Source organism: Mirounga angustirostris, unplaced genomic scaffold (assembly GCF_029215605.1).
Source record: "Mirounga angustirostris isolate CCGP_5_RB_7025 unplaced genomic scaffold, mMirAng1.0.hap1 SCAF_4, whole genome shotgun sequence".
In the NCBI taxonomy this organism is placed as follows: domain Eukaryota; kingdom Metazoa; phylum Chordata; class Mammalia; order Carnivora; family Phocidae; genus Mirounga; species Mirounga angustirostris.
In genome coordinates this window covers 164,653,849-164,667,767 of record NW_026991712.1, presented here as the reverse complement: position 1 = coordinate 164,667,767, position 13,919 = coordinate 164,653,849, and the positions used below count along the sequence as shown (strand labels likewise).

General features: G+C 49.9%; 1 protein-coding gene across 1 annotated transcript in view; it reads right to left on the bottom strand.

Annotated features, from left to right (window-relative positions):
- Window positions 1–13,919, bottom strand: part of CSMD2 (CUB and Sushi multiple domains 2) — a 590,090-nt gene that overhangs the window by 266,269 nt on the left and 309,902 nt on the right. The window contains exon 11 of the mRNA XM_064589508.1: window positions 251–354. Within this exon, the coding sequence (XP_064445578.1) occupies window positions 251–354 (104 nt within the window). The remainder of the gene's footprint in view (window positions 1–250; window positions 355–13,919) is intronic.

Here is a 13,919-nt window from a genome sequence, read left to right as displayed (position 1 = left end):
AGGTGCACACCCAGGACCTCAATTCCCTCTCCTCCCTGAGAAACTGTTCCTTCTGCCCACTCTTCCTGGGAGCTCCTAGAGAGAATGTGGCCAGTGTTCTGTTTCCTTCAGTCAGAGGAGAGGGGCTGGTCCCCTGTGCTTGATGCAGCGTGGCCCTGGGGACCAGACAGGACGCAGCGTACCATCCCACCACCCCCAGGCCAGGATCATGTGCTTCCTGCCCTCCGGACCACAGCCCTGCTTCACTTACACATAGAGAACGGTTTTCTGGTCTCCGTCCTGCCCGCCGTCCCCGACCGTCAGGGTGTCGTAGCCCCTCTCCAAGTCAAAGTCCTCAAAGGCCAGCTTGATCACCTGGGGAGGGAGCACTGGGTTAGGGAGCAGGCAGGGGCTTCTGGGAGACACTCGTACAGCTCTGAGAAGTTCCCTCATTAGGTCCCGATGCCCAGAGTCCCTGGGACACCACTTCACACAGCCCCTGATCCAAACGGAGCATTTCCACACCACCTTTTGGAGTGTCAACTATTTCTCTCCAGGCCTTACAGCCTCTGGGGTCCCCTGATGTTTTCCAGAGATGTTCACAGCACATCTGGCCAATTCTGGGGGCTGCCATGGCAACATCAGGCACATCTGGCCGGCTGTGAGAAGATTAGATTCTCTCTTCATGCTTTAAAGCACAGAAGTCCCCATGGACTTGGTGGCAATTTTTCAAGCCACATGTGGAATCTCAGCCATCTTGCCGGCCCCCGGGGACTTGCAGAAGTTTCTCTTAGCCTCTCCTCTGCCTGCTTTTCTCTATCCTCTTTTGTTTATTCATTGAATAAATGAATGTTCCAGGAAGGTTTCAACAAGATTCTTTTCTCTTAATTTGTGTTAGTCCTGCCTTACACAATATTTACTAAGCACACACCATGTGCCAAACTTAGGAGGTGGGGTTTCAACAGTGAGCATGGTCCCTGCCCTTGGTGACAGAACGGAAGCCGAGAACCACCAAGCCCCTGCCAGGTGGCAGGTGTTCCAATGAGGGCTGTAGGTGCACAGAGAAGCCTGGGGCTCATGGAGCCTGCGGTGGGGGCTGGAGGAGGTCTGTCCGTGAGGGTGCTGTCTGAGGGTACTGAAGGCTGAGGAAGACAGTCAGGCCACAGGGGGATGCTGGGGGATGGAGGGGGCCATCCTGAGGAGTCAGATGCACAGGGCCCGAGTTTCGGCAGAGATGGGACATTGCAGAACAAGTGTTCACTGCCTGGTCAATGGAAGGTCTGCAAAGTGAGCACAGCTGCTGGCTGTTTCACTCTGGGGCACAATATGGCTGGGCCTTCAGTGCAAGGAGGGGACTCAGGAAGGTCCAGAACTTGAGAAATTTGCCTGGAGCTAAGTCCAAAGGGTTTTAAAATCTCCTCTGGCCCAAAGAGCTGGGGTTTATTCGGGGTGGGGGGGGTAAGAAAAGTTTTAAACAGCGGGAGACAGGGGCACATTGGTGTTTGAGAGAAATGTCAGTCTGGCAGCTTGTGTAGAAACAGATGTGGCAGGAGCGAGGCCAGAGGTGGTGGGGAGGGTTCCCGTCCAGGTGAGTGATGGAGGAGGGCGGTGGGGATGGAGAAGAGAGACAGGTCTTAGCAGTATTTAGGGCTTTGTGACTGCATGGGTGTAGGAACCAAGGGAGGAGGAGGGATTCAGGATGACCTGTGGGTCCCTGGACGGGTGGGAGGTGGTGCCATGAACAAAGATGGGACACAGGGAGCACCACTCCTAATGGCTAATCTGGGCCTCTTTTTGTCTGTTTCATTTTTTAAAAAAAGTTTTTATTTAAATTCTAGTTAGTTAACATACAGTGTAATATTAGTTTCAGGGGTAAAATACAGTGATACCACACTTCCATACCATACCCAGTGCTCATCACAGCAAGCGCGCTCCTCAATCCCATCCCCTGTTCCCCCCTCCCCCATCTCCGTCCCCTCTGGGAACCATCAGGTTGTTCTCTAGAGTTAAGAGTCTGTTTCTTGGTTTGCCTTTCTCTTTTTTTCCCCTATGATCATTTGTTTTGTTTCTTAAATTCCATGTATGAGTGAAATCATATGGTATTAGTCTTTCTCTGACTGACTTGGTTTGCTCAGCAGTATACTCTCTAGCTCCATCCACATCCTTGCAAATGGCAAGATCTCATTCTTTTTAAGGGATGAGTAAGATTCCATTGTAGATATCTCCCACATCTTCTTGATCTATTCATCTGCAGTTCCAATGTGATGAAGATCTTCCATCTCCCCCAGTGGGGAGGCTGGAGGTGTTCCTTTGTGTTCTATTCTACCACTCAAGGAGTAGGGAATTCCATGGATGGCTCTTCCTCGTTGTGCAGGTCTCCTCTGTGCGAACCCACATACTGGCAGGGTGCTGGCACAGCCTCACTCCCCGGTGCCTTCAGGGATCTCAGGAGCCACCTGCTGCCACACTGATTCATCAGCCCAGCTGCCATGTCCGAGGGCCCCTCCACACTGGGCATGGCGTTCTCAGAGAGGAGCATCTCTATATAAGAACACCCATGAGCACAGAACAGGAAAGTGGAGGCCAGAAGAAATGTTAAAGGACGCTTCCCAGAGGAAATGAAGCTGGGGCTGAGTTTGGGAGATGAACCCGAGTTAGCTAAATGAGTAAGGGAGGGAGAGCCATCGAGAGAGGGAGGGGCAGGTGAATGGGCAAAGGTGTGGGACACGAGACTCATCAGAGACTCCTAACGGATCTGCAGTGGTTGAATGAAGAGGGGAGTGGAGGCTGGTGCTGGGAGGAAGTGGGAGGAGTAGAGCAGGAAAGGCTGTCTGTCCTGCTGTCAGTCATGATTTGGGCTTTGCCCTAAAGACAAGGGGAAGTGATGGAAGGGTCATGAGCAAAGGTGTGATGTGCGATTTTTGTTTTCGGAGCAACAACACTGAGGGATGGTGGAAAACCAGGAGAGCCATCTCTGGGCTGTGGCAGTCACGTCGGGGAGGGGGAAGGTGGGCCTGCAGCAGGCAGCGCTGGGGTGCGCTCAGAAGGAGGGATGGCATGGAATGGTTGGCAGTGAGTGGGGATGCCTTCGCCCCTCTGATTGTCCCATTGCCAGGCCAGCTCACCCCTCACGCTCCCTGATGGCCAAAAGCACCATCACGGGACTATCCGCTTGGCCCGGAATCTCCTTCCCCTCTCAACCTCCCTGGTCCTGTCCTGATGTCACCATTTCCTAGCCAGATGCACACGGAGGGACCCGGGGCATCTGCTCCCTGCGGCCCTCCCCATTGCAAGCCTGTGTGTCTCCCTGAGCTCCTGGGCATCCCCTCATATTGGCCCGTTCACGACTCTGGTTGGCACAGACCCCTGCTTCCCTGCTGGCTCCGCTAGCAATGTCTCCTCCCTGAGGCCCGTCTTTTCCAGGTGCTCCCATACCCTTCCTCACCTCTGGGTCCGCACTTACCTGCGGCACTGGCACTGATCTGTTTACCTGCTCCTCCACTACACTGGGAACTTCCGGGGGCAGGGGGTGGGCAGGGGCCAGGTCTCCCTGTCTCTGATGCCCCTGCCTGTCGCTGTACCAGGCACAGGCCAGAGGCTCAGACAGTGCTGAACCAGACAACGTTTTCCAAACCCTTCCTGGTTCTCCAGCACGGACCAATGGCTAGGCCCTCGGTTCCCCCACTGGAGTTACTGTCTAGAACATAAGGCTGGCAAACCATTTCTGTAAAGGACCAGAGAGTAACTGTTTCGCCTTGTGCAGACCATAGGATGTCTCTCGCAACTACCCACCTCTGCTTCTGTAGCATGAACGTAGCCGGGGACAGTATGCATGCGATTTACAAAATCAAGCAATGAGCTGATTTGGGCCCACAGGGGTGAGTCTGCCGACCCCCGGTGGAGGAGATTCTTTGAGACACTTAATCACAGTTTTTGATCATCTTCTCTTACGAGATTTCTTCACTGCAAGCACGGACCTCTTACCATGTGCTCGACACTGTTTGGAGCAGTTAGGACACATCAGTTCAGGGAAACTCACAACAACCGCTACTACGAATACCTCCATTTTACGAAGGGAAAAGCCATTCGTAAAATGGAGGCACAGAAATGTTAGGCAACTTGCCTAAGATCACACAGCTGAGTGGTAGAACTGGACCTCACCAGGCAGCCAGAGGCCAGGCTCTGCCACTCACTGCCTCACAGCTGCCCCAGCGGGGTCTCAGGTCCACTGGGTAGCCACCATGACTGACCCTCCCAAATCTTCCCTCAGCTCTTTTGCTGAATCCAAGCAGCTTGGCAAACACTTGCTGCGTATAAAATCTGGCAAGGCCGCAGTGCCTTCTGCAGGGGGAGGGGCCCGGCCTCTGCAGGGAGTGATTGCCCCGGACGCACACTCTCGCCCATCACCCCCTTCCAGCCAGCCTCGGGGCAGAGGACACTGGCTCACCAAGCCACCTCCAAAAGAGGGAGTGTAGGATTATTATGTCTATAATGGGAAAATACTGCTTTGAAGGCCAGAACCCAGAGGCATAAAACGATTCACATCACTGGTTAGAGCAGCCATTGATGTGAACTGCATTTTAGAGCATCTGACCCTAACGCAGGAGCTAATTACACCAAGTAGACCGTACAACAGACTAACATTGCAGTGTTGGGACAGCCCCCAGTGCACAATGTACTGATGCTTTCATTTTTTTTTTTCTCCTCTTCTTTGGCCTTTGTTTAAAGACAGGATCCTATAATGACTCATTAACTAACATGCAGATCAATCAAACTTGCAGACTGTCGTCTTTCTGCGGCAGGAGAGTGGCAGCACATGAAATAGGCGTGATCAAAGAGGCATATTTGTATATGGCTCACACACCTAATTTACACCCATCAGATAAAGGGATAACCGAACCCATCATCTAGGACGTAATTACTGAGCACCTGCCGTGTGCCCAGCACCAAGCTAGCTGCTTCCCAGAAGTTATCTCACTTGCCTGGCAACTTAGAGCAGAATCCCAACGCCGAGAGCATGGGGCAGACGCTGAATGCTGGGGATCACAAAGAGGGGGAAATGAGAGTGGGGGTACACGGAGGAGGTGGGTGCGCTGGGCCTCATGTGATGGAGGAGGGTGTGGGCTCTGTCCAGGAGATGCTGAGAGCATTGAACTGGGAGTGAAGAGCAGGGCAGGCAGCCGGGGTAGGGGAGGGGTGGGGGGTAAGAGCAGCCTGGCTGAGTCTGCAGTTAGCTTTTACCTGGCAGGCCAGAGTGCGTGGTCTGGACTTGATGGTGAAGATGAGGGGAAGCTACAACTCAGCATGAAGGGAGGGCTGGAGGCAGGGAGACCGGCCAAGAGGCTGGTCCAGGGCCCAGGAGTGGCAGGAGGGCTTCAGGGGAGCCTGAGTCTGTGTTTGCTGCAGAAGGCAGGAAAGGGCAGAGGTCTGGAGACTATAACTTCAGCATACAGCTGCCTTCCCAGAACAGCGGGGGATGGGAGTGAGACCATGGAGAGGGTTCCCACCCTGGGACTAGGAGGACAGTCCTTGCTTCCTGAACACTGCCCAGGACCACCCAAAGGACAGGGATCCCAGGTCTGTCAGCCTGTGCCCAATGCCTTGGGGAGGCTGCAGAGGATCTGACCGCTCACAGGCATTTTTTTTGGAAGCTGGAGTCCAAGAGACCTAACTTGAGACAGTTTTATCCAATGATTAAATTTCTGTAAGAGCCTCCTTTCTGGGCTCCTTGCCTCTGCTGCCATCCTTCACTCTGTATCCAAACTCTGTGTCCCAGGATCCCTTAGAGCAGGGGTCGGAGAACCATGGCCCTTGGGCCACATCTGGCCTATGGACTGTTTTTGTATGGCCCATTGAGTTAAGACATGTTCTTACATTTTTAAAGGTTTAAAAAACAAATAAAGCACTACAAAGAAGAATGTGCAACAAAAACTTCACATGGTCCTCAAAGCCTAAAATATTTATTATCTGGCTCTTTATAGAAAAAGTTTGCTGACTTCTGGCGTAGAGCAAGGTTTTTCAAATTGGGTTCCCAGGCACCCCAGGGTTCCATAAACGTACCTGAGCAGCCATCAACCAAGGTAGAGCAGAAGCCAGAGTGAGCAGAACCCTGCTCCAACCTAAGTTCCTTTTGATCTAGTTCATGTTTTGGGATTCTGTGACAGACATGGAGAGTGGTTTACTCAGTGTCTCTCCCTCAGTTTACCCATGCTTAACAGAACTCTGAGTTTGGAGTGTGGCAATGTACTTAGCTAACCTCAGAGCTAAGAGCTAAGTAACAGGGTTCTGGGCAATGAGACACAAGCTGAGGAGCCCTCAGGGCATCTTCCCACCTTTCTCCTTGCTTTCCTGGAATGCAGATGTGAGGACTGAGCTGGAGCAGCCTTCTTGTGATCATGAGGACAAGAGCCACACACAGAGAATAGCAGAGGGAAAACCAGAAGGTGCTGCAGACCCTGAAGGAACTGCTAAACCAGCCCTGGACTCTTCACCTCTAGACCTTTGGTATATGGTGAAATAAACTGTGCTTTGTTTCAGCTTCTGTGGAGGCATTTTCTGTAGTTCATAGCCAATCGCAGCCTAATAGCTATAGGTTCTGAAGAAAGACTTTCGTCACCATAGAAGTTTGCCAACTCTTGACCATCAGGATAAAGCTTAGCATCTTGGCAAGGACAACCTAGGCTGAAATGGCTTTTCTAGCTAATTAGAGCTCCCTTCCACATTGCTCTGCAGTAGTCCCACTTCCCCTATTCCTCCTCAGAGCACTTCTCTGAGCTCCTGAGGGCTGACCTTGGCCCACCCAGCCTTGGTTTATAAATTCTGTCAGTTTGACCATTAGCTCCAAGAAAGGAAGGGAAGTTCCTTTTCCTGGACATAGCCTGCACAGTGATTCCTGGCCGGATCTTGCTGGGGGCCCAGGGCAGGGTTGGACGGGTGGCTCTTGGGGTGGGGAGGAGGGGAGGCCAGTGGGAAGGTTGACCTTAATCCCAGGAGTTCAAGCACAATGCCCTGAGCACCCTTGAGAAGGCTTTGGAGGAGGCTGGGAACGAAAGCCCAGGGGCAGAGACTGAAAACTTTCAGACGTTTTGGAACTTTGGTCACTACTTCAGGTTGAATTTTGGAGGCTCAGAGAGTAACAAACCCGTTCATCCATTCATTGGCTCTTTCATTCACTGATTGATGAGTTCATTTATTCACTTAGTCATTCAACAGTTAAAATGCACTTGCCACGTGCTGGGCTTTGGGAAGGAAATGGCAAGCAAGCTAAACATGGCCACTGCCCTGAGAGACCCCACAGTCTGGAAGAGGCGATGCATGAGTCTGTGGAAAACACCATACAGTGTGATGGGTGCTGGAGTCAGAAGGGGATGGGGCAAGTATGAGGGCCACAGAAAGTCCTGGCTAGCGGAGGGCCAGGGCTTGCCTTCAAGAACAGAGGAGGGGGTGTGGGGACATCAAGGCCACAGCTAGGTGTGGGGAAAGAGGAATGCCAAGAGGTGATGTGAGGTGAGGACAACTTTAAGAGGAACAGAATCAGGTTTAGGACTTGGAGGAGGCCATTAAGGGGTCATGAGGAACGGGCTTAGGGGCACCTGGGGGAAAGCCCTCTGGTGGCCAGCATCTCACATGGGGCCCAGCACAGACAGGGCACGAATCAATGTTTGCTGAATGAGTAAGTGAGTGAGCAAATGGGCCCGCAACTGTGCCCCTGACATTTGCACTAGGAAGCGATCATTTGCCCGGAGAGTAATTTCCCAATTCTTCAGGTGCACAAAGGGAAGAGTGACACTGGTAATCCCTGAGGAGGGGATAATCAAAACCCTGTTATCTTTGGCTTTGAAGTTCATGAAATGAGATTTCCTTTCTCTCTCCAGTCCGTGCCCCCTCCCCCGACTCTTCCCCGCCACCCCCCGCCCCCATCTGCCTTGCTTTTACTTCTCTTGTAAAGGTGGATTGACTCTCCTGCTCAAACCCAGCAAGGTTCACATACAAATCAGATCATAGGTCTCAAGTTCATACTGAGGAGCTGCAAAAGAAAGGCAGATGTGTGCAGGTAGGATGTGGGTCTGGGCTTTAGTTCTGACCGCAGAAATTCCATCAGCACGTCTTCCGGGAGGCCCGGCTGAGAGGTCCTCACAGAAGGAGGCCCCAGGGCCCCACGGGGGCAAGGCTGTACCTGAGGAGCTACCTGACATGGGGCCAGGTCTGCTCCATCAGTCATGAATGTATCCAAACACCTGCTGAGCTCCTCCTATGCCAAGCACTGTCCCTGCTTTCAGGGTGCTCTTGGGCTATGGGGGAAGGAGATTCTAAACCCAGTGCGACATGATATGCACACAGACAAAAGGTGCTGATGGAATGCTGTAGGAATAGAGGAAGAACCAAGATCTGGTGGAGTTAGGAGGGCTTCTCAGAAGAGGGGGTATTTGGACTGTGTGTTAAAGGGGGACAGGAACTTGCCTGGAGGGGAAGGGAAGGCACACTGGGACAGGATGTCAGACAGAGGTCTGAAAGGGCCGCGTGCGTCTATGAACCAGGAGTTTAGTGTGGCTGAAGCCAGGGCTGCCCCCCGGGTGGGGGGTGGTGGTGAGTGCTGTGCGCTTTGCTGCGAGGCAAGGGGGTTGTTTGTTGTTTAGCACACAAGCTTGGCTGGTCAGAGCCACCAGGGCGCCCTTCAAAGGTATAGTCCAGGCACCCATCCCAGATCCATGGAATCCTATCTTGGAGGAGAGAGCTCTGGAATTTGTGTCTTAAGTTCTCTCCAGGTATTTTTCTGATGATTAACCAAATTTGGGAAATAGTATTGTGAGTAGAATGACTATAAGGACTAAGATAGCCCAAATGGCCAGGTGGGGCTCACATTTCTCGAGGACATCTCAACCAAAGGGAGAATGTGGAACCATCTGGAGTAGGCCAACATCACTTGCTCTGAGCCTTCTTTCTTCTCCCTGAATCTGCCAAGCTTCCAGGAGGATGGCCTGGATATGTTTATTTTATTCTTAGTTTACTGAGTAGAGACATACCCCTCACCTGCCACTCCAATAAGACCGTAAGTTCTTGTCCCCACAGTGCATTGCTACATGGTCCATAGGTACTCAGCCAATGCTGGTGTCTTGATATATTCTTGGCCATTTCCACACCAGAGCATTTCGTTTCTCTTCGGACCTTCCTATTGCCCCTTGGGGGGCCCTAGTTACTGGAACATTCACAGCTCCCTCTCAAGCTCAGCCCACAGAGGTCCTACAAGGGGGATGGCATTCCAGCAAGAGTCCTCAGGTCCACAGATATCCAGGTGCCTGGATGAATAATCATCTCATGATCATAAGGAGGGGCAGACATGTGTCCTGCTCTGCACAGTTATAGGCAAAACCCCAGCCTCTCCTAATACCATCCTTCTTCACATGCCCCACGCAAGAGAGCCCCTGCATTCTCAGTCCATGTGCCTCTCACTTATTTCAGATCCTCCTACATCTTCACTCTCTTCCTCTTCGCCTGCTCTGCCCTTAGCCTGCAAACATATTCCAGTTTCCAATATCCTAAACAAACACTCTAAGTAGCCCCAAGCTTTCTGTCCACCTTACCTCCCTCTCATGCCCTTTCTCCTTCCTTCACGTCACCTTGAGACTTGTCAGAGGGGCTCTCTGGGCTCCTTGCTCCTAGAGACTCCCTTCCTGCTCATTCTCTCCCCACCCCACAGCTGTTTCTGCCCCCAAAGCTTCACTGAAAGGTCCTCTTCCAAGGCCAAAGCCAATGGTCTCTTTTCGGTTTTTCCCAGCAAGACCTGTTCCTTCCCACCATTGTCAGCATATCCTGCATGGAAATTCTTTCTCCTCCTTTCTCCTCCTAACTTATGCTGCTCTTCCTCTGTGTCTTGCATTGGATTTCTTTTATCTATAAGGTTGGTGTTTCCAGATCCATTCAGAATCTTCCGATTCTCTTTGCTCTCTCCAGGAAGTATTCTATTCCTTAGGCTTCTATTCTCACCCATGTGCTGAGGAGGTAATATTCAATCTCTCTACTGAACCCAGATTTACCCGATTTCCAACTGGGTAACATCCAAATGTCACTGCATGAAACATAGGGACTTCAAATGCACCGTTTTCCTCTTGACCCTGTAAAACATGTCCCTCCCCTTCCATCTCCTTTTGAAGGCTCCCATCGGTCCAAGTCGGAAAGTATCGCATCATCATTCATTTGTTCACCGAATCAATGTTTGCCGTATGCCCACTATGTGCCAGGCACTGTGCTGGTCACCTGGGATACAATGTTGAGTAAGACCCTCCTTTTCCCTCCATCCTCACATCCAGTCAGCCACCAAGTCCAATTCCATTCCCTACATTTCTCTTATATCTGTCTCCCCCTCAGTGTTTCCAAAGCCTTGGTGGATGCCCCCATTTTTCTTACTTGGGTAACTGTTTCTGCCTCCTAACTGGTCTCGCTCCCTCCAGGATCCCTCTCTAATCCTCTCCACTGCTGCCAGAGTCATCTTTTAAAAACTCAGACCTTCCTGCTATTGCTCTGGTTCAGAAGAAAGGATGACCCTCATCCTTTCCGAGGCTGATCCCTAGGGCTGTCAGTCCCACGCCCTCCCATTTACTCTGGGACCTTGTTCCATCCAGCAGCACAGCCCAGCTGCTGAGAGCATGGGCAGTGGAACCACAAAGACTGGGTTTAAATCCTGGTGCTTCCACTTACTGGCTATGCACTGTGGCTAAGTTTCCTATGCCAATTAACCTATCCACGATTCAGTTTCCTCACCCATCATGTGGGTCTCTTACCACCTAATTAATTGTGCTATGAAGAGAATGAAATAAAATCATTTATCTAGAAGCCTTAGCTCAGTGCTTGGCATATGATGTACTTAGAGTAAGACATAACTGTTGTTGTTACTACCAACAGTCTAGCATTTCTGCCCTTAAAAATCTGTTTCAGGACAAAACCCAAACCTCTCTGCCAAGCACGTAGGTTCAGTATGATCTGGATCCTGTGACCTTTCCAGACTCATCTTGATCCAGACATGCTGAATTCCTTTCAGTTCTGAGAGGTTGTTCCAAACCTCAGTGCCTTTGCACAGGCATCCACTCTGAGTTATGGATTTCCAAGCCTACTCATCCTTGCAGACCCTGCTCAAATGTGAAAACTTCCCGACCTTCCAGTCAGTGGCTCCTTCCAACATTTTCCAAGGTAGCAAACTGGACACCCCTCCATCAGCATTTACCCATTCTCTAGTTTTTTATTTGCGTGCCTGTCATCTCTCCTGTGTACATGTTCCTCAAGGGCAGAGATCATATCTATAGTCAATGAATGAGTGAGTGCTCATCTCATAAGACATATTGTGAACTTGGAGAGACTGGGCTTTTCTCTGAGGGGGATATTCCAAGGGTGATTGGACTGGCAGTCCTTGACACACCTGTATCTCTCCTGTGGGCCAGTGAACAGGGTTAAGAACACATTATGCATCTTCCCTGATGTTTGCAGGAAGGCAGCTCTGATTCTTCAGTCTTGGATTTCTGGTTGCCACACTTAACACCCTTCTTTCTGCACACAATGCTCCCTGCCTCTCCTCCAGTGTGGTATCAGTAAGGGACTCCCTTCAGCCTCTCTGGGCTCCTCAGCACTACCTGAAGCTCATAAAGAACCCATGGAGATGACAGGAACATCCTTTTTCATAGCTTGACTCTGAGGGAGTACCCTTCAGAGGGCTGGCTTCAGGAACCCAGACTGGCATGACCTCCTGCAGGACACGTGAGGGAGTGACTGATATGGAGCCACTGAACTCCACACACCAGGTAAGACTAGCTCTTCTGGGGGGCTGGGGGGAGGGTGAATCGAATTGTTTCTCAGAAACTTCTCAGGCCTTATTTACACTTTCCCCTGCACCTCATCTTCAGGTTCAAAAGAAAATTGAGATAAGCATCTTTAACAATACCCAAGAAAGAGCCTTCTCATCAACAACTTAATAACTTTGTGATAGGAAGTCCTTCTTCTGATCCAGACTCCACCCCCATGTGGCTGAAGCATCTCTCCCCATTGACTAGGTTCATCACCAAATGGTTTGATGAAATGTGAGTCTTTCTTTGTAATATGCCTTGCAGAGGAAATCTGTTTCCATTGTCCCCAGCACTGTGGTCCTAAGCACTCTGACCAAACAATTTTAAAATGTTGAGTAAAATTTAAAAAGGAAAAAAAAAAAGCTTTTTTTTTTTTACAAATTAGTAAATACTATGAACTGAATTACATCTCTCTAAAATTCATATGTTAAAGCCTTAACCCCCAGTGTAATGGAATTTGGAGACGGGGCCTTTACGGAGGTAATTAAGGTTAAATGAGGTCATAAGGGTAGAGCCCTAATCCAACGGGATTGGTGTCCTTATAAGAGAAGCAGAAGACACCAGAGAGTTTCTCTCTCTGCATGCATAGAGAGTAAAGGCCATATGAGGAGGCCATCTACAAGCTAGGAAGAGGCCTCACCAGAAACTGAATTTGCTGGCACCTTGATTGTGAATTTCTAGCTTCCAGAACTGTGAGAAAATAAATGTCCCCTGTTAAGGCCACCCAGTCTGTTTTGTTTTGTTATGGCAGCCTGGGCAGACTAATAAAGTAAGAATACTCAGAGTCCAAACCCAGTGACTGTAGGGATCCAAACTATGACTCAGAGCATGAAGCTGGCATTGGCCTTGGGTGCATATTTAAAAACTGGTGAAGTAGAGCTCTGATTTTCAGGGCCTTGTGGAGAAGAGGGAACAGGAGACAAAGGTCAGGACCCACAAAGGTGAGGACTCTAGTATGACACCCCTGAATAAAGTTGGGCTAATTAAAGCTGCACCCATAGTGTGAGGGTGAGAGAGAAGTAAGACTGCCTTCCTTCTCATCTGCCACTACTGTCCTCTGGCTGGATCTGGAGGCTGATTACTTATCTGAGACCTTGACACTAAGTGGATGCAAACAGAAAACTTCCCCCGAGACTCCTTCACAATAAGTCTGCCTTCACATGGGTTTGCACGTTACTTGGGTGGGTTGAAACCTTCATACTGAGAATTTAGTATGAGAGGTTTCTGGCTAGTAATGCTCCCAGGCACTGGGCAGAAGCGAATGTAAACTCTCTCTGGGAGAAACCACCTTCTACCTAGGTCTCAAAGAAGTCTCACAGACAAAGTTTATGATTCTACCCACACAGAATTACAGACAGGACAAGGAAGGAAACATGGTTCTGGGAGACAAGAAGTGAGAAACAACAGACAACAGAATCAAACTTGCAAAGACTTCTGATATTGGGATTAACAGATACAGAGTATAAAATAAATATGTTTAACATACTTAAAGAATTAAGGAACATATGAGTAGGGGGCAAAATACTATAAAATACGATCAAGAACACTTTTTGAAAACCAAATATGATCTCCTAAAATATGAATGGTGCTATTTGAAATTAAAATAAATCTTCAGGGGCACCTGGGTGGCTCAGTCATTAAGCATCTGCCTTCGGCTCAAGTCATGATCCCAGGGTCCTGGGATCGAGCCCCGCATCGGGCTCCCTGCTTGGCGGGAAGCCTGCTTCTCCCTCTCCCACTCCCCCTGCTTGTGTTCCCTCTCTGGCTGTCTCTCTCTCTCTCTGTCAAATAAATTTAAGAAAAAAAAAATCTTCAGTGAATGAATTCAACAGAGGTTAGATGTAGCTCAACAGAGAAATGGTGAAGAGAATGACAGAAAATTACAGAAGTTAAGAAACATAGAAGATGAAGTGAGAAATATTAACATGTCTTGTCAGGCTTTCAGGAGCAGAAAAGAGAGAGAATAAAGGAGAGAAAACAGTTGAAAAGACAATGGCTAAAAATTTCCCCAAACTGATGAAAGATAAAAATCTACAGATTCCAGAGCTTAATGAAGTCAATCAGGATAAATGCCAAGATATCCACAACGAGACACTTGATCATGAAACT